The sequence below is a fragment of the Mandrillus leucophaeus genome, unplaced genomic scaffold (genome assembly GCF_000951045.1).
Source record: "Mandrillus leucophaeus isolate KB7577 unplaced genomic scaffold, Mleu.le_1.0 Scaffold545, whole genome shotgun sequence".
Taxonomy (NCBI): domain Eukaryota; kingdom Metazoa; phylum Chordata; class Mammalia; order Primates; family Cercopithecidae; genus Mandrillus; species Mandrillus leucophaeus.
The window spans coordinates 898,906-920,711 of record NW_012105864.1 but is presented as its reverse complement, the minus strand read 5'-3'; the positions used below and the strand labels follow the sequence as shown (position 1 = coordinate 920,711).

General features: G+C 37.2%; 1 protein-coding gene across 2 annotated transcripts in view; it reads right to left on the bottom strand.

Annotated features, from left to right (window-relative positions):
* Window positions 1-624: 624 nt before the first annotated feature.
* NEBL (nebulette) overlaps window positions 625-21,806 on the bottom strand; it is a 389,368-nt gene continuing 368,186 nt past the window's right edge. For both annotated transcript variants that reach the window (XM_011997677.1, XM_011997676.1), the window contains 2 exons: window positions 7,851-7,957; window positions 625-6,578 (listed from right to left, as the gene is read on the bottom strand). In XM_011997677.1, the coding sequence (XP_011853067.1) occupies window positions 6,402-6,578; window positions 7,851-7,957 (284 nt within the window). In that variant the 3' untranslated portion in view covers window positions 625-6,401. The remainder of the gene's footprint in view (window positions 6,579-7,850; window positions 7,958-21,806) is intronic.

Sequence of the window (21,806 nt, the reverse complement as noted above, 5' to 3'; positions counted from 1 at the left end):
TACCAAACACTTAGTAAACCATGAGATCTCGTGAGAACTCACTCACTATCACGAGCACAGGGTATGGGAAACCGACCCCGTGATTCAATTACCTCCACCTGGTCTCTCCCTTGACACGTGTGGATTAGGGAGATGATGGGGATTACAATTCAAGATGTGATCTTGGGTGGGAACACAGCCAACCCATATCAAAGGAGATTATATAAAGAAAAGAGCAAAACTTTCCCTTTTTACTTTTTAGTTTATTATATATGAGTATTTTTATAGAAAGTTATTTTGGTAGAAAAGTTGTTTGGTGGGTATGTCACAGTTACCTGTAAAACTAACCTCACAAATGCTTAAGATAATAAAATTATAAGCACAGTCTATTTAAAACCTAAATTAGTTTTTGTCAGAAAAAAAAAAAAATCTAAAGTATTCATTTCCTCTGTGGCCTGGGTTGCAAACAGTACATTTATAACCGTGAATGGAAAAAAAAATAGTCTCAGAGGGGAAAAAAGGTAGTAAATTCTTCAAATAAATAACTGTGCTGCCTTGTAATTTCAAATACGGTGTGTTTAATTCATAATACTATCAAAATATTCATTTCATACTTATGGAATATAAAAACCAGAAAATCCAATATTTGGAAGAAGTGTTTATTCTATGAGATGTCATCCGCAAAGTTTATCAATTTACAATTAGGAAGGATTATGAGCCAAAGACCAACTTTTACAAAATAATACAGTAAGACTAGCATCCAAATCGCATAGATTTATGTGAGAGTGAAAAATAGGGAATCACTCACTTTTTCAATTATCGGAAGCGTAGGGGGGAAAAAAAAGCAATTGTGTTCTATGATAAATGAGCCTTTCTTAGCTGAGAAATCAGTTTCTTCCCATTTTATGTACTCAATTTGCACACTTTCTATTCTCTGCTCCAAGCCATTTCTTCCATCTTAAGAATATAAGGAAATTAGAACTGTACTATTGAGGACATATGAGGAATTTATTCTTGAAAGAAGTTAACTACAATGAAGCATTGTTGCAGTGCTTTGATATAAAATCAGAAAGATACTGAGCTTGGAAAAGCATAATATTGTTATTACTTACAACTAAGTTCATTTGGGGGAGGAAAATATCTTGACTGATTCAGCAATGTAAATACACTGAAGCCAGCACACACCTCTGATGTGATTTGATGTGAGCTGTCATGTTACTCAGACCCAGGGTATTATGAGGGTGCATTACTTACATCTAACAACCCATGCTCCAGGAAACCACGGTGAGAGCCAAGAAGTAGAACCATTTTTTTATATCCTGCATTTATTTAAGCAAACCAAATGTGTAGAGATAGGAAATTAATGTGTTATAATGTTTTACAAATACAGAGAGAAGACACAGAATATTAAGACCCTGAAGAGAGTGCATTTGAGAACACAGTTTTATCATAGGAGATCACTTGCAGGGAACACATTAAAGCCATTGCTGACACAGCCATCTGTCATTCCTGGTTTGCCGTCATTCAAGTAGTTTCAATAGCTAAATCGGTGATTTGCTTTTAAACAAATATTAATGTTAATGATTAGGGTAGCCTTGAAGGGTTTGTGAGTGACTATACTATACAATGTGATGCTAGGCTTAATGTGTCATTTCAATGCTGTTGTACATTATGCAGGGGAAATAATGTCTTATTACACATTAACTGCGACATCCACTAAAATGTGAACTAGTTTGCATAGGTTAGTCCTTTGGGCAGCGCGATGTTGCTCTAGTCCACCAAGGCTTAAAGATTCACAGTGTAGAGGAAAAAAATATGAATTAAAGCATTTCTACTAAAATATATTTTAATAGCTGGTGTTAACAATTTGCATAACAAAAGCCAAATTATATTAATAACATTGTAACATTCTGTGAAGCCCCTTCATTTGGAAAACAGTCAATGTTTTCTTCAAAACTGTTACACTCTCAAAGTTAGTCTTGCAAATTAATCATCAACCACAATTCTACATATTTTGAAGCAAATAGAAGCCAAACTGCACAATGGTTCAATTTTGATCACAGGTCAAATATCAAGTTTCACATCATGCCTGTAATACACCTGGTGATGCTTCCTAAATGCTCAGCAATTCATTGCATGGACACTGGAGAATGGGACTGTGATACAGTTTTCTCTTTTCCTTTAAAGTACATCATTCTTAACAGCAACTGGATTACAAAGAAGTAGATACTATGCAAACTGGATACCATATATCAAACACAAAAATCCTATGGAATTCCCACGAATATACTGAAGTCATACAGACAATTGAGAAAATTTGCTCAAAGATTCTTCCAAGTTTATGGATTCAAGTAGTCTAAGCATCATGGAATAATAACCACAGAAGCAACATACAATGCCTTGACTTTTTTGATCAATAGTTGACAGTTAGTTGCCAGGAAAGGGTCCAAAAGGCATGGAATACTTCAGAGACTTTTATTTTAGCATCCTTGTTAGTTTACATAGCTTCTTACTTAACTAAAAGCTCTCCCACCTCCATATCATGTTACCCAAAACAACCACAATCTAGCCACTTTTAGATTATCAGAAACAAATCGCTATGGTATAATTAATTTATGAAGTGAAGTTCATCTTGTGTAGTGAATCCAGCCTCATAATTATTCTATCTTACAATAGGCATTTTAAATCCCAAATCTAAAGTTAATGTTTATGTAGCTCAACTGTATATAAATCCACAAAGAACCTTCCAGAAATAGAGGGAAGAAGTGGGCATTTTCTAAAGTTCTAAATCTTTAGAGATAAAATACAATCATCAGCTAACACCTTTAATATCTGTCAGGAGCATCCTACTTCCCTACCACAAAAATATCAATCATGTGTAATAAAATATTACTACAGAATACGCAGCAACTTTCTTGCTTGGTTTTCTTTCCAAGACCATACTAGACAAACAAGAGTAATCAAAAAGGCACCTATATTTGTATATATCTGTATTATAGTTTTGGTATATATTTTATCCACTTTCTATAGGGATGTGTTATTAAAGATCACACACGTTTTCTTCACCTTTTATTGAAAACATTCCACTGGAGATGGATGAACCTGAAAACGAGGTACACCCCTTGAACGTCCACTGTCTTTTTAGAAAAGTCTTGTTCCTCATTCCCAGAGTGCTGTCAAGCTCAGCATGGAGAAGAGGTAAAAAGACTGTGGCACATTGGAAAAACCAGATCTGCATCTTCTTCAAGAAATAAACCCAGTGGCCAGAGAGGGGCTGGTCTAATCTTATCTATATTCCTACAAGGTGCTTGAGGAAACTGTGCTTACAAATGCCTGTGTGGTGTATGGAGGTCGGGGAGACCTGGGATCATCAAGAGCCTCCTCCATGGACATTTGATAACCAGATAAATATTTCAAACTGGGCTACACTGCAAGTGTGTAAACAATAACAAGAAGACATGAAGGATTCACTTTGCCATAGGTTAGAAATAGAAAGCTTTCTAGAGAACAAGAATTATTAGTAAAAACATACTACAAAAGCTTACGACAAAAGCAATATATTCTGTTGCTATACTTTGCTCGAGAGAAAGAGAGAGGATCCCCATACAGCTTTGTTTTCAGAACCTTTTTAAAAGTGTATCAAACTGTTCCTTGTGCTTCTGTCAGGCTTGAGAACACATCAAACTTCAGAAAGACAGGTGCATGCTCTCTGTGCTTGGACATTTACACAGTCATCTTTAACTCAATTTTTAAAATCTTCTTTAGCTGTCAGCTTTATGCACAAGATACTTGTTGCCCCATTGAAGGTGGGAGGGAAGGACATGGAAAGTGGAAAAGTTGTTCAGGCATGTAATTTTGTTTAAATGATGCTTTTAAAAATAGCACTTTGGTTTTAGACATATACTTTTCCAATATTTCTCCTGAGATTCTTAACATCCTGACAAGCTTTATTAACAACTGCCAACACTACCAAATTATGGCCTCAAAAGCATGCAACATCTTGTTCAGTTTCAGTCTTCATTGTAAAATAACTATCCTCTAGTTGAATTCTGATCAGATCTTAATTCCTAAAGGCTTGAAGCAGAAATATTTTGCTATGCAAACATTATTACATGAAGCTTAAACTTTTAGGAGACTTATTCCTCAAATATGTATTGACTTTTACGTTCAGTGAATCTGGTTTTGAAATGGGTGGATGAAATTACTTTCCTGATTACAAGCATTATTTCAAGTCAGTTTTCATCGCGGTTCCTATAAATGTGCTATTTATCCCAAAATTGTACCTGTCCTACATTTAGTCTGAACATTTAATCAACAACTACTCTTTCTTATAATCACAAAAGAAAATGGCCTGCCTGGGTGAAACGTAAATATATACATAGTAAAATAAAATTGAGCAGGTATTTTATCCTCAGTTTTAATGACAGATATTCTTGCAAAAATATTGCAAGTTCAGTTTATTTTTGTAGGGTTGTGTACAATGTACCAAAACAGATAAGGGGTTTTATCACTTTAATCACGACTGGCCATTTCAATGAGAGAAAACCAGCCAAACCCCCTTTAAAGAAGTCTCTAGTTATTTGCCTGCATTTATTTTTTCAACTTTATGTCAGCGACATATAGATGCAGCTTCAGTGTAATAAAGCTTATTTGCTCTTTTAGCCTAATAAAATGAAATCACAGATTTTCAAAAGCATGTGCTAACTTTTCTAAAGTGTAAATAAATTAGCTTTGGCCTTTGGACTAGTAAACGCTTCCTTAAAAGATGTTTTACAGGATGTTTTGTTAATTTCCTTGAATATAACATATAAGGCAGATATCCCCAAAACCCATACACTTTAGTACATTTTCGCAATGTTTGCTTTTTCGGTTTTATCATAACTGTGAAATCAGACCCTAAATGAATGCTACCCTGTTGCAGGTCACAGTAAACGGCACAATCAGAAAGACACAGGCTTGCTGATGGGCGCCAGTGGCTTGGTGACCTTGACTGCAGGCTCTGGATGAAATTTCAAGACCCACCAGCAAGGGCTAGTGAAAGCCTGCAAAGTCACTTATTCGAAAATCAAAACATGACAACGATTTCTTTCTTAGAGAACAGGCTCTTGGGCCTGTACTGAAAAATCTCTGATGACATTCCTGTTTCATTCCCTTAAACATGATTTAGAAAATAAAAGCCAGAAGGCGGAAAAGGACGTCTTTTGATTAACCAGTTTTGGTGGCTAGATTTCCATTCCAGAATTTGAATACCATTTTCCAAAAGAAGACACTAGATCATCTCTGTATGGAATTGGTAACTTTGTTTGCCGGGTATTTTTCCAGTCACACTCCAGCTTCCATTGCTTCATTGGCTCCTGTTACATTTTCTTCACTTTGAAATCAATGATGGCATTAAGTTAATCAAAGCTGTTCAACAGAACACCTAAATCGCTTATTTACTAGATTATACATGTTATTTCCTAAGGTGTAAATCCTTCAAAACTAGAGTGCAATGCAGGAGGAAAATCTCAAGCAACTTTTCAAAGTATGTTTTTCTGATGAGCTGGCGACTAGAGGAAGAAAGGGCTTTTAGGTATCAGTCACCCTTTTTGCTTCAATAATAGGAACGCGCAGTGCAGCTGCCTATGTTACAGAAGCTTGAATCTACATGACATGCAACAGGGTAAATGCTGCTAGGGAAATTATATCAATGACATTATAATTTGCCCTTTGCAGAGTAGCTGTGAAGTTATTTGGTCCTGGCGTTCCGTGGAACGGAGCATAGACTTGGGTCCATAGAATATAAATGGAGAGTAGGAGATGCCTTGGTACAAATGAGAAATAAATAGATCCCAGTCAGCCTAGGGAACAAGGAAATTTCTCTGTTTACTAGAAGTTTCTAGATCCCTAAGGCCACCAGTCAATATAATTTTAACCAGCCTGTCCTTCTGCCACTGTTTACACTTACTATATTGGGCAATTTTCACTAATATTGGAAATTGCCTCATGACTCAAAAGCAAAATGGGTTTTAAATTATTGGCTGCATTACCAAGTTAAGAGAATTGGCTTGGGGTGATTCCAAAGTGACAGCTAAGAAGTTTCATATACACGCTACATTTAAGGGACAATCAACATCTCTAGTAAAGTCTACAAAAATACATTTCCCAGAAGGGTTCAATAGCCAATCAAAGGAAACCATGAACACAATTAGCAGCACCAGGTGTCCAGACACAATGATTTTTGTTTGTAGGAATTACTGAAAATGCTGCTGTTTTCAGCCCAGAGGTCATTCCTTCTTCCTGGTACCTGTGTGTCTAATTGTCAAAGGAAGGATACATCATTGTAAAATAATGGCCAAGTTGTCTTAAAAGTATCTTCTATCTTTTAAAAAGATTAGGTTTAGGATACATTAGAATAAAGCTCAAAGGGCAGGGAGAAATAATTAATTAACAAACTCAATGTAATTCGCTGGGAGCATTCCCGTTCTCCCTGTTCTCTGCACTGTGCCGTACATCCAGCCATCGTCAATGGGCTGCACGTTGACAATGTAGTCGCCATCTCGAAAGGAGACCTCGTCTTCATCCTGGGCACTGTAATCATACATGGCTCGGTAGGTCCTCTGAGAAAGGAAGAAGGGATAATACGATGAATACCAAAATAGCTACAGTCACAAATTCCAATCACAACACATCGACCCAGACATAAAGTAACTATTAGGAATGTTTTCAAACACATGGATCTCTGGAAATCTGTAAACCTAGCATCTCATCGTGCTGATCTCAAGTTTCCTAGTCTAGCAAAAAGCTTAATATTTTTGGAACAGGGATAGAAAAGTCACTAAATACAACAGCTAGCCATCAAAAAGTAGGCTTTGAAATAATAAAGCCAAGTTCCCCTCAACTTCACATAACCCCAGAAACCTTAGATTATATGTGATTTCATATTCTTCAGAGAACAAAACTCGTCATATGTCAGAGAAGTCCAAATCTCTCCTGGCAATGTACTTTTCTTAAGCAGATGCTAAAAGTGTTTATTTCCTCTTAAAAATATGTAAAACAAATGAAAGAAAAAACCCATAATATATTCACTATATAGGTTTCTGTATCACTGTGGGAGAAATTGAGCATATAAATGTTCTGAATGCTAAGGTACATACTCAATTGTACTTATTATATTATGATTATAATGAGTTTTCCTATATTTGTTTTTGTTTAAGGCTAAGCATTTAGCTAACATTAACATCAGACAATCTCAAAATCAAGTATATTCACAGACCGAGGACACTGGCTGGGACCCAAAGAATTTTAGAGCAATTCAAGTTACCGGACAGTGTAGAAGAGTTTTCTAGATGTTGAGGCAAAGACCAAGAGACTATGTCAAGGGCTTGTAGAAGAAATTTCCGCATGAGAAGCCAAGTATAACTAGCAAATGTTGAACACTGCTTCCAAATTTTACACTGAATATATGAACCAGTTCTTCAAGATTTCCAATGGGAGATTTGAAGATATATTTTGGCCACATAATTTAGGCTTTTGTGTTCATTTTAAGATGAACTTGTAAATACAACCATCAATATCTGTGCTCCTAAGGCTTGAATAAAGATCATCATCAGCTAGTACCAATCATGAAGCAACAACTAGGATACTGTACTGGTAGATTCTTTGGATGCCTTATTGTTTTATATAATGCTTATTATTGCCTTCCTTTCTCAACAGTTTACCTCTGTAAGCTTTTTGCTTCCTTCAAAAGAGTTGTATAAATGGCAACACATCATCATTTATCTTTGAATGAAAATACCCAATATTCAGTCAACTCTATTCCACGTGTATTTACACGCTTGAGGTGAAATGGAAAGACCAGATAAGGAGGAACATATCAAAGGGACACTTACTAGATTTGGTGAATGCTGCATTGATCTCATGGATGACACACTGGTCTGGTGCATGTAGCCATAGCCTTGGGAATGGCTTTGCTGATAGGCTCCGGGAAGAACAGGTGCTGCGTGTTAAACATACACACACACAAAGATTCCTTAAAGCTAGCCTCGAAATACCCATCCCAAGCCCTCAGAGTGATGTTATGCTCTGCTAGAAGCTTCTGAAACAAAATGCCTTTTCAGTGTTGTGAAATTTGGGTTGCAGTGTTGTAAGTGATCTCCAGATTAGTAGAAATCTTAGTAATTAGGGAAATATAATTTGGCATGCAGTTAAACATACTTTAAACATTCTTGTTGCTCTATTGCAGATGCTATGTTAAAAACATAAACAAAAATTTTTCATACTCCCTTAATGAAATCATGTTTTTATTTGACCATGTGATCCTTTTAGGCATTTTCCAAAAGAAAAATAAGAATTTTAAAGGAATTTAATGACAGAGTATAAACATTTTCACAGGGTATTTCTCATATAACAGATACTGTCAATATTTCAAGACATACAGTTGAATGTTACTTTTACAAAGATGGCAAACATAATGTATGTTTAGCAACATATGTTTGTCAGTAGTTAAAAAGTCTACACCCTTTAAAGAAACATTTACTCAGAATATACGACGTCTTTGTTTTATGAATAAGTGATATTCAGCTGACTTATCAAGACTAAGTAAGTCAGCTAAATATGTTACAAAAGCCCGAGAAAACAAACCACTTAAAGAATTTCATAAATATTATTGTTCTATATTAAAAAATATATCAAAATAGTATTCATTTAGTTTGTGCTCTCCAAACCACTAATTATGACATTCAAAAGGCATAGTTCATGTTTTGAAGAGCTCAAAATTCTAGAGAAGCCAACACAGAAACTAGATTTTAAAATCCCACAGAATCAGCAGACATAAGCTTGTGTGTTTCTCTGTGAACGTATTTAAGTTACCTGTCGCCAGAAACATGAGCTATATATGAGGGTATTTTCATAGCAGGCCCTTCATTGTCTTTTGAATAATTTATATGCTACATTAGTATATTTATATGTCATATGTGCTATAAAATACATAATAGTTTGCCATTTTTGTTTAATCATATTGAGTATATAAAGTAATTATAATGGGTTGATTTATTCAGAACAGTTTTTATAGTAAAAGAAATAAGATTTAATTCTGGGTGCTATGAATAATTAATATTTTATAAATAGAAAATTCACTCTAATGATAAGTGAGATCATCAATACTTTAAATAAGTTTAATCATCAGAAAATTACAAGTCATTTAATATGTTCTCCAGATGATAATTATATTAGATTGAAAGGGGATTTTTAAAATAGTTCTTGAGTGAATTTATCTTATAAAGTTATTACAAATTATGCTTTATGTCCAGATAGGGGACCAAAAAGAAATAGCCAAGATCTCCACTTGAATTATAGTATATTATAGTCATTAAAACATGATTAAATATTACTTAGAAAAGAACACTTTTTAACTTTATCAACAAAATTTAAGTATTTGATGTCAAGAGATATTAAGGATATTGTCAAAATCCACTCACGAAGAAAAAAGAATGAAATTCCCATAGGTCTCCAGGCCCTCTTAATTAGCTGAGTAAGGAGGCTTTTCTATGTATTAGAATCTGGAAGCACTGACCATTTATTCATTCACTGCCTCTCCTCTCAGCAAATATTGATCAGTTAATGTGTGCACAGAGCACACTGCATTTCCTGGCACACAGTAAGCCTTCACAAATGGTAACAATAATTATTACTATCCGCTATGTTCAAGGCATGCCAGGAAGGAAAGGGGTGACAGAAACAATTGCTCTCCTGGAGCACGGATGGGCCTGGGCACCTGGCCTTTTACCCAATTAACAAAATGTCACTGGCTACTCAGGGTTATTTCCAATTAAATTATTCAGGCTGCATACCCCAGACTGTTAGTCTTGCACTGGTTTTTAACCATTTAAACAACTCATGGCTTCATTAATTACTACTTGAATCTATTTGTAAAGTTTTAAAGATTAAATATAAACATCTCTGTAAATTTATAAAAATTAAATTCGAATTCATTGTCATACCATTTAACTACGAACTTTAAGTTTTGATGTGTAGAGGTAAGCACAGCCACCTTGAAATGTTTAGGGAAAACTTTCAGGAATGGACACTGAAAAACTTGGGAAAATAGGTTACCTCATACTCTGTAATACATTGAGGTTCACCTCGTTTATACATCGCAGTCCCAGCTTAGTGCCCGTTAAGTACTGACAATTCAAGAATGGTGCTTAACAATGTTCTCTCATTTTGGCTTTCAAAAAATAAGTATGCTGGGTATGGTGGCTCAGGTCTGTAATCCCAGCACTTTGGAAGGCCAAACCAGGAGGACTGCTTGAGCCTAGAAGTTTGAGACCAACCTGAGCAACATAGCAAGACTCTATCTCTACTAAAAATAACAATAATAATTAAAAAAATAGCTGTGTGTGGTGGTACATGCCTGTGATCCCAGCTACTTGGAAGGCTGAGGTGGGAGGATTGCTTGTACCTGGGAGGTAAAGGCTGTCATGTGATCTCACCACTACACTCCAGCCTGGGTGACAGAGAGCGACCTTATCTCAAGATCGCTTTATATATATATATATATATATATATATACACACACACACACACACAAAAAAGGTATATTTATGCCTACTCCTTACTTATATCTGACTTTCAAAGGGAACCTGTGCTACTGTCAAATATAGCAAGAAAAGAAAGTAATGTATTAGTCCTAAATGTGTATATGTTGGAGAGAGCAAGGAAGAGAGTTTAGAAAGAGAAACTTTCCAGTAAATATAACCATCTGTCTAGCCCTTGCAGTTTATCTTCATGCCTTTATTGATTATTCCCATTTGCCCTCTAGCTGAATTACTTATTAAAAAGTTTCTTTGATATTATAAAACCTACTTATCTACCTTATACTTGGAACAATAAAAGAGTTTTTAGGGAACTCCTACAGGGGTTATAAAAAGCCATAACTGATGGCTCACATCTGTAATCCCAGCACTTTGGCAGGCTGAGGCAGGCAGATCACGGGAGGTCAGGAATTTGAGACCAGCCTGGCCAACATGGTGAAACCCCAGCTCTACTAAAAACACAAAAAATAAGCTGGGCGTGGTGGCGTGCGCCTGTAATTCCAGCTACTCAGGAGGCTGAGGCAGGAGAATCACTTGAACCCGGGAGGAGGAGGTTGCAACGAACCGAGATCATGCCACTGCATGCACTCCAGCCTGGGCAACAGAGTGAAACTCTGTCTCCAAAAAAAAAAAAACAAAAAACAAAAAAACAGACAAACATAATTGAAAGCCTAAAGAAACCAACTTAGTAAAAGCAAATGGCAATTTAAGAAGACTTTGCATAAACACTGCTTTTCTATTGTTACGCTACATGAATGCCTTTTTTTGAAACTTAGGTGAAACAAGGAAAAGGAAATCTAAAGCAATGGCTTTACATTGGGTTCATTGAGAATTTGGTTGAAAGATAGCTATTCCATGTATGAGATTTCTTCCATGAACATGTGGAATCAAAGGATTTTTTAAAAAACAAGATGTTAAGTTAATTTGGCAACAAACAAGGGCTTCTTAACCTAAGAGTAAAAGCATAGTGCCCTGTTTATTAAACTAGTAATCAGGTACCATTAGCATTGCTACAGATGGGGGACAATGGCCTTTCTAACCAAGGAGTTTGAGTTTGACAGGTTGTTTTATTTCAACAACATTAAGGCCACAAATAATAGTTTTAGTTATACTAAGTCAATGAAAATACACACAAGTGTGACTCAACTTTCATTTCACATTGGTAAGATTTATTGACCAAAGATCTAGAAGCTGACTGAAGCTCTTAGCATTTCAGGCTCTATTTGGAATATTCTACAATATTTATAATATCAAAATATCTCTTCTACTGTACAATAAAGTACTTCCACAGATAGCCTACACTAACATTTTCTGTTTAATGTTTATTATTAAAATGGAAAGAGATAAAACCAAGATAAAGAAGTGAATGCATGTGAAGATCATAAAGGAGAAGATGGAAAGGGAGGAAGAAAAGTTTTTTTGTTTTGTTTTGTTTTTTGAGATGGGGTTTCACTCTGTCACCCAGGCTGTAGAGTAGTGGTGTGATCACAGCTCACTTCAGCCTCAAACTCCTGGACTCAAGTGATCCTCCTGCCTCAGCCTCCCAAGTAGCTGGACATACGCCACTATGCCCAGCTAATTCTTTTTTTTTTCCCTACAGACAGGATCTTGCTACATTGCCCAACCTGGTCTCAAATTCCCAGTCTCAAGCAATCCTCTTGTCTCAGACTCCCAAAGCACTGGGATTACGGGTGTGAGCCACGGAACCCTGCTAAGAACATTTTAAGAGGCTTACCAAATCTAAAACTGGAAAAAAGAGGACATATATGTAAATACACAAAGATCAGAGGAAATTAAAGGAAGAAATGTACCCACAATAAAGGTTGAAAAGTACTCAAAAGGAAGTTCACTGTCGGGGATGTACGCAGAGTGCGTGAAAGAAGAGAATATGATTAAGTGTCCTTGGTGTGCATGGTGCTTTGTATGTCATCATTTAATTACTGCGACAACTATCTAAAACAGATACCATTCCCACTTTACAGAACAAAATACAACAGAGGCTGAGAGACTGAACAGGAAGGCAGCAGAAAAATTATTTGTGTAGTGAAGCCACAGTTAAGGTTTCAAGTCATCAAAGATAAGGGGAAGGTTTTGAAGGCCCCTCAATGACTATAGAGATACAGTCTATGGCCAAATTCTGAATAGAAAGAAAGAAGGAAGGAAAGAAGGAAGGAAGGAAGGAAGGAAGGAAGGAAGGAAGGAAGGAAGGAAGGAAAGAAAGAGAAAGAAAGAAAGAAGGAAGGAAGGAAGGAAGGAAAGAAGGAAGGAAGGAAGGAAGGAAGGGAGAGAAAAAATAGTACTTTATGGACTAACTACAGATGTAATGTGAAAAGAGAAAATAATCTGAGTTTTTTTTTATGGGCTTACTTTTTGAAAAAACCCAGAAAAAGGGAGAAAATCACCATTCAGAAATTTCCCAATAAAGAGTCTAGGATACAATGCAATTATTGTCATATTTTCTAATACTTGACTACTGTTTTATCAGCTAATGCACGTCAAAGAACTTAATGAGGTTTTGTTTTTCTTTTTAGGACAAAGAACCCCTATTGAGACAATCAGAGAGGAATTGCTAAAAGAGAAAGTACGAATATCTGCTAGTTATGAAAAAAGTATTAAATAATGAACTAGAGCCTAGTTAAATCCTGTCTAGTCCTGGCCGGGCACGGTAGCTCACGCCTATAATCCCAGCACTTTGGGAGACCGAGGCAGGTAGATTGCTTCAGCTCAGGAGTTTGAGACCAGCCTGGCCAACATGGTGAAATCCCATGTCTACTAAAAATACAAAAGGCGTGGTGGTGGGCACCTGTAATCCCAGCTACTCAGGAGGCTGAGGCAGGAGAATTGCTTGCACCTGGGAAGAGGAGGTTGCAGGGAGCTGAGATCGTGCCATTTCACTCCAGCCTGGGTGACAAGAGCAAAATAATTTCGTCTCAAAAAAAAAAAAAAAAATCCTGTCTAGTCCATGAGTAAGGTGGCTGTGCTGCTTGGTTATAACATAGGGCCATGGTGTGGACCTTTCTGCTCAAATTGCTTTTACACGTGTCACTGAGAGTTTCATGTCAAAGCCTCAAGTCCTATTCACATTTGATCACAAGCCATAAGCGGGAGCTAAATCCACAAAGCTTATACATAATCTAGAAACAAGATGCTGTTTTGTAATCTGAAAGGATTCTTAGCACTACCGAAACCCCTTTTCCTTCCCTGCAGGATACAGAAGCAAGCCAGATTGCCTCTAGACTTTAGTTTGCAGATTCTTAATTATAAGCTCTGAATAGGGAACTGCCTAAGAAATAGGCTTACTGCGTAATAAACTAAGAATACACAGACTTCAATATAAAAATGAAGTGTTCTATAATTGAGTTAAAACCACCAAGTTTTAAAGACATGCCTAATCGTCGTGATACAAAACAATCAAGCTCAAGCTTTGGGAATCATTTAAAAATAAAAACAATCATTACTGTCTTATATACGAAATCTTCAGTTTCAGCAGGAGCAACAAACCCTGGAAAGGAAGGACAGGAGATTAAGGACTGAGGACAGAGGAAGAATCAGTTACTTGCAGTGTTTTCAACTCTGACTGCATATGAAAATCGCCTGGGATCTTTTCAAATGTACTACGCTCAGGTCCCCCACACCAACTACAATAAATCAGACTCTAGGGTGGCGGTAAAGGAAATTGCATAATAGTGTCTTATTTTTCTTTTTTTCGACACAGGATCTGGCTCTGTTACCCAGGCTGGAGATGCCATCTCAGCTCACTGCAGCCTCCATCTCCCAGGCTCAAGTGATCCTTCCACCACAGCCTCCCAAGTCGCTGAGACTACGGGTGCATGCTACCACACCCAGCTAGTGTTTCTGTGTTTTTCATAGAGATGGGGTTTTTCCACATTGCCCAGACTGTTCTCAAACTCCTGGGCTCAAGCCATCAATCCACCTTGGCCTCCCAAAATGCTGGGATTACAGGCATGAGCCACTATGCCTGGCTGGTGTCTTATTTTTTTCAAATGAGCAGCCACAATGCAGACCTACTGAACTGGCTGGCTTCATTCGCCCCCATTTGACAGGAATTTAGGGGCATATGTGGCTCTATTTTAAACACACTATTCCCCAATTCCCTCTTTTCCCCCAGTGCCTTGTTTCCAATATCTGTGGAGGCAAATGTTTGAACCTGGGCCTCAGGAAACAGCCTGGGACTGCAGGAAGAAATCCAAGTCAAGAAAAAGCTCATTGTAGAATAATTTGGAGGTTAGCATGCAACATTACTGGGAAAGCCAGTGCCACAAGGCAGCAAGGGGGAGTGGACCCCATTTCTTTGGGGTGGAGCAGAGCAGGACTTAATGGTCATCAGCTGAGAGGAAAGAGGAAGTGTGCAGCCTAAAACATCTTTGCAAAATCAAAAATTCTCTGTCAAGCCAACGCTAGGATCCTAATAATCAATTCTCTTCTTCTAGACTCTCATATTATCTTTGTTTTAATTTTCTAGTTTTAGCTAAATTTTATTTCTATTCCTATAATATAACCTATTCATAGTATATACTATATCCTGCTTACTGCTGACCATACTACAGAAATAAATACTACTTATAGTAATAAAACAATTATCGCCATTATTACTTTAAGATTGCAAATCTATTTATTGTGGTGAAATATACATACCATAAATGTATCATTTAAATCATTGTTAACTGTACAGTTGTTTGACATTAAGTACATTCATATTGTGCAACCTGTAAATCTTTATAAGAAAATGCAACCTACATAAAAGTATTTAAGCACTCAGGTGTGTACCCCTGTGAAAGTTAGGGGGGGAAAGAGGTAACATAAGACTCTACTTCCCCAGGAATACGGAATCTGCATACAATAAAAATTTGATAATATAAGTTAAATGCTTACAACCCCATTAGCTCAAGATTTTACTAGTTTAGCTCTTAAATCTGCTTTTCAGGACATCCTTAGTTTCCTGCAATTTGGGATGTTCAGTTTGCTTCCTTACAATGTTCCAGCCCTGCGCTTAGCATGTTGCATGTTTTAGTTGGCGTAATCGCCACCACAATCTTCTTTTCACCAACGAAGGAGCTGAAGGTTAGCAGATTAAGTAACTTGGTCAAATATCAGAAACAAGGGGGAGCCAGAATTTAATGCCAAAAATCTGACTTCAGAACCCAAACTCTTGACTATACTAAACCCAAATTATTACAGAAGAAATGACAAAACAGTGTGAGATTCCTTTCAAAATAACCACTGCGAATTCAGAAATGTGTAAGCACACTATGGTATGGTGAGCAGAGAAGCTTCTAGGACTAAGACTGGATCTGAAATTTGAAAAGGAGGCAGTCAACCCTTCCCCGTTGGGGCAGTAGAAGTGAGAAGGAGGGAAAGGTAAAGAAAAATGAGTCTAAATGCACGGGATATGTGCCAGCCAGGCTTGTTAGGCTCATAGAGGTTACTCTATAATAGTCACTAATTTGTGTGCATATGTGTGGTAAACATCCAACTAGAAGTTTGTGTGTTTGTGGTTGATGAAGTATGCTAAAACATCTCTGGAAGAATATAGAGTCAGCAATTCATCTACTTTTGGAAAAGCAAGCTCAAATAAAGTAGCATCATTTCCGAAGCAATGACTTTTAGATTTATTGTAAGAGTCATTTTAGCATCTGACAGGTCTCTGGGGAGACAGAGTGTGTGCGTGTGCATTGTGTGTGTGTGTGTGCCTATTTAATTTTTGTTTCTTTTTCCCATTGCCGATACCAACCTATTTTATCCAAGGGCAATTATTTAGTCGCCTTATCTTGCATGATAAATTTCAAGCCTATGTTCAATATCACATCTCCTAATGTGACTTCAACCACATTCCCACTGAGTAACAATAGCCTCATAATGATGGCACCTAACAATCTTCAAAGTCATTGTGTACAACGCCGCCTGAAAAAGACCTCCCACCATCACTATTAGAATAAGCAATGCTGCCATCGACATATGAAGATTTAGTTGAAAATACAATTAATTCCAAGAGATCTTTAACCATTTTCTTCCCTAAATATAAACAACCAGGTTTATAACATTCCTTAAATAAAATATTAATGGATTAAAGATTCTTTATTGCCTGTTAACTGCAAAAGGAAACATATGTACTTTGTACTTTTTAAACTACACATGCAGACATTACATTTCAGCATTTCATTGATATATTTGACTTAGTTGTCTCAAATAAGAACTTCTAGGCTGGGTGTGGTGGCTCATGCCTGTAATCCCAGCACTTTGGGAGGCTGGGGCAGGCGGATCAGTTAAGGTCAGGAGTTCGAGACCAGCCTGGTCAACATAGTGAAATCCCACCTCTACTAAAATACAAAAATTAGTGGGGCATAGTGGTGGGCGCCTGTTATCCCAGTTGCTCAGGAGGCTGAGGAGAATCGCTGGAACCCAGGAGGCAGAGGTTGCAGTGAGCTAAGATAGCACCATTGCACTCCAGCCTGGGCGACAAGAGTGAAACTCAGTCTCAAAAAAGAAAAAAAGAAAAAAAAAAAGAACTTCTCTAAAATATTATTTTGGGGAATCTGCAGTTCCTAAATATTGAAAAAACACACAACATTAGTTGTATTTGTAATTATCCACCAGTTAAACTTGATTAGCCTCAAAAATCAAGAAAATCAGTACATTTTGAAGCCAACTGCTTTTTCTCTAGAAAAAATTACTCTGCAAATGTTCCAACAGAACTGAGCTAAACCATAATATGGTTTAAATACAACTAGATAGCTTTAGATTTTAGAATTTCTGCTATTTTACTTCAGAATAATCTAGCCCATTTACTCCTACATTTAGATTTGAATTGCAACTTCCATTTTGTTCCCTCAGATTTGTTTCTCATTTTAGCTCTCTTAGGATAAACTCTCCAAGTTGTAACTATAATTCAAACTACAAATATAAGCAGAATTGTCAGGGAGGGAAAAGAAAATAATTTCTTCCCCAAATTATAGAGTCTTTAATAATTATTCTCATGGCACAAAATCCATATGGTACGTTTGTGTGCCCATGAACACGTGTGAGCCATCCCCCAAAACAAGACAAAAAGAAAAGAAAGGAATGTACAGTGCAGATACATATGTAGCTTCCTGACAAGAACTCCATGACTTCGGGCAGTTCTTTGATAAGATGAAAGCAATTCAGAGCATACAACTGGCAGGTAGACAGAGATGCTATTTCCACTCATGTATCCCTGTCCCTAAGACTAGCTTGTAGATGCAAATCATGCCATGACTGAAGAGTCAGCTCACAACAAATCGCAATTTTCCTCAGTGAATACTACTGCCCATGTTGTATAAATCAATATTTAATATGAAGATTCATTACTCAAGTACAATGAAATAAATTGTCATTATTCCACTGCAGAGGATATTCTGGAAATACTTATTGGATCAATGCATGTAACATTTTTTTAAAGACTTAAAATGGCATTGCCTTTGGTTTTTCCTGAACTAGTGTATTCTAATACTGACCCTTAGACAATACCGTCAATCCATAAGGAGTTCTCACATGTAGTTTTACACTAGACATCCTAAGTAACAAGCCGCACTAAATATCATAAATAGGCATATCTTGGTGCTGATTAAATTGCTGAATGAGCACATATATATTTTCCAACAAATAGATATATATAAAACTGACTCAATGTGTCCCCAACATGATTTGAAGATACAGAAACATAAGAAAGTAAGTGTCAATGACTGCCTGGGTCTCAGAGAGCACAAATTCTCTATGTGGGTCTGAACAAACAGGCAGGTATGAAGATTCCCTGCCATGTAGGGAAGTCAACAGGTTGACTGTACACAATCGTAGGGATAGTTAGACAGGAGCAAGGTAAGAACTTGACAGAACAGTAGACAAGTTTAACACACACGGGTGAGGTATGGCACAAGAATAAGATCCAGGACGAGAATGAAAAATATAGGCACAGTGGTTCCATGTCTGTAATCCCAGCAACTCAAAAGACTGAGATGGGAGAATCACTTGAGGCCAGGAGTTCAAAACCAGTCTGGATAACAGAGCAAGACCCATCTCTGCAAAAAACAAAACAAAACAAAACAAAAAATACTAGCCAGGCATGATGGAGGATGCCTGTCCTCCCAGTGATTCCAGAGGCTGAGGCAGGAAGATCCTTTGAGCTCAGGAGTTAGAGATGCAGTGAGCTAGGATTGTGCCACTGCACTCCAGCCTAGAGGACAGAGCAAAACCCTGTTTCTAATTACAAAAAAAAAAAAAAAAAAAAAAAAATTAGCATGGGCATATCAGAAATACTAGAGGGAAGGATCAGGCAGTAAGAAGTAGCAAATCTGGCCACAGGGCATGAAATACATGACCAAGAGCCAGGGCCACAGATAATGGGCAAGCAAAATGCAGAAAATTCATACGCTATTTCCCCACTGTATTATTTCCAGCACGTGGAAATTTTAAACAGTTCCTCTAAAGTCGGGAACCGATTCCCATGACCTACATGCCTAGGGCTTCATGTGGGGCACCTGACTGAAATGGAAAGTGGGAGAAAAGCAGGGAAATTTGTGACTGCGGAGATCACATTATGACTCTACTGTTTTGCACATGAGACAGACAGGTAAGTATGCATATCTGTTCAGTCTCTGATCCAACTTGGACATTGATTTTAATCTATATAAACCAAAAACGACTACTTTCATTTCATTTGCTAATGTTCAACCATCCGATAAGCAGGAATATCTATTTTCTCCTTTACATGCATGTCACTTTACAGTTTATGAAGCTCTTCCCAAAAAGTTTTCTCATTTGACATACACGCTAGAGCCACATTTATATCCTTCCTGATGATCAAAACTTCTCTTTCTCCAAATCAACTCAGTCTCACAGGAAATATATTTTTAATGTTTTATTGTTTCCACTTTAAGTATCAGATGTTTCTCCTTCACACACATACGGAACCTTTTGACTGAATCTTGGCAAATTGATGAAAGACACATGTGCATTCTAGAACAAGTGCTATTCATTAGTATTTGATCCTTTCCCCAACTTCACACTCAGAAGAGAAAACGTATGACATTTCTTTCATTCCATTTCTATTCAGACTAGGAATACAAGTTTCTCTAAGGGCTTCAAATTCAATCAGAAGCCCAAAACTTTTTCTCAGGGAAGTAATAGAATGAACGAATACTTGCTAACAATGTATAATGTCTGTTTTTTCACAGGCTAGATGTACAGACTAGATGGTAAAATATAATCATGTGATAGCCTACAAATTGGAGTTTACATTATAAAGAAATAATTCATTTTTCTAATGATTAGATTCATTGCAGAAATTTATTTATTTTTAAGGCAGATTCTTGCTCTGTCACCCAGGTTGGAGTGCCGTGGCACAATCTTGGCTTACTGCAACCTCCACCTCCTGGGTTCAAGTTATTCCCCTGCCTCAGCGTCCTAAGTAGTGGAGACCACAGGTGCGTGCCACCACACTCAGCTAATTTTGTATTTTTAGGAGAGACCAGGTCTCACCATGTTGGCCACGCTGGTCTTGTATTCCTGGCCTCTAGTGATCCACCCACCTCGGCTTCCCAAAGTGCTGGGATTGTAGGCTCGAGCCACCGTGCCTGGTTCATCACAGACATTTAGTATTTCAATCATCAATTCTTCATATCTTCCTAAACTTAAATGAAGACAGCACCTTCTTACCAGAACCCAGCAGAGCACACATTTCAAAGGGGACAAATTTAAACACAAGAGCATTTTTGGGACAAATTTAAACCAACTTCTCAAATTCAGTTTGGAAATAACACTCAAAGATAGTTGGGAAGTACAACTGAAATTTTGAAATTCTCTTGCTGACTGCACATTCTTTACAGAAGTCAGGCTAGCAAGGAGTTGGACTGGGGAGTGATCTTGAAGGGTGACCAATCAGTAGTCAGAAAACTGAAGCAGTGGCTAAAATAGAAACACTAGCGAGTTTATTTTAAATGAAGATACATAGTTCTAAATCAGGAGTGTATTTTCTTTTTCTTAAATAAATCTCATGAATATTTGAAGTTTACAACATGATGTTATGGGATACATAATAGGTGGTAAAATGGTTACTATAGTGATGCAAATTATCATACCTACCATCTGACACAGTTGCGTGTGTTTGTGTGACAGAGACAAGGGCAGCTACAATCTACTTATTTAACAAAAATCTCTAACACAATTTTATTAACTACAGTCCCCATGCTATATGTTACATCTCTAGATGTGTTTATCTTACATATCTGCTACTTTGTATCACTTGAGTTACATCTCCCCACCCCCCCAACCCCATTGTAACCACTGTTTTATCTTCTATCTCTGTAAATTTGACCTTTCTTTTTCAGATTCCACATATAAGTGGGATCATGCAATATTTTTCTTTCTATGTCTGGTTTATTTCACTTAGTATAATGTCCTCTAGGTCCACCCATATTATGGCAAACGGCGGGGTCTCCTTTTTAAAGGCTAAACAATATTCCATTGTATGTGTATCATTACCACATTTTCTTTACCCATTCATCCTTTGATGGGCATTTAAGTTGTTTCCATATCTTGGCTATTACGATAAAGATGCAATGAACATGGGAGTACAGATATATTTACAAGGTGGTGATTTCATCTACTTTGGGTTGGGTATATACCCAGAAGAAGAACTGCTGAGTTGCATGGTAGTTCTATTTTTAATTTCTTTAGGAACTTCCATACTGTTTTATAATGGGTCTACCAATCTACATTCCCACCAACAGCGTGCTAAAGTTTCCTTTTCTAGGAGTGTATTTTCTAATAGGTTTTTCTGGTTATCTAATTTCAGTGTTTCTGCTCTTCTGCATAAACAACAAATGCTCACAATAAGAGAGGTTGCAATATTTGAAAAAAAAAATCTACCCATACTATTTCTACATCATTAGCCCCTCTATCGAACCACTGGGAAGGTCTCTTGATGCCTGAGGAGTCCATTTCTCGGTGAAAATCTAAACAACGCAGACCAGATTCTTAGAAAAGCTCCATGAATGGATTAAACCTCCACGGAAGAGACTCCGCTCAACTCCAAGTCTAGGTCATTGGTCCGCTAAATAGCGTTTAAGTCTCCTACAGGATAAAATCCAAGGAAAGTGTGCTGGGACCATGTTCCCTTGAGCCCTATCTCTGCAGAGATTGGGGTTCAGCACTGCCCACACTCTAGTTCCAGACTTCTTCTTCAGCCCATCTACACACACAGCCTCAAGATGTGCTGAA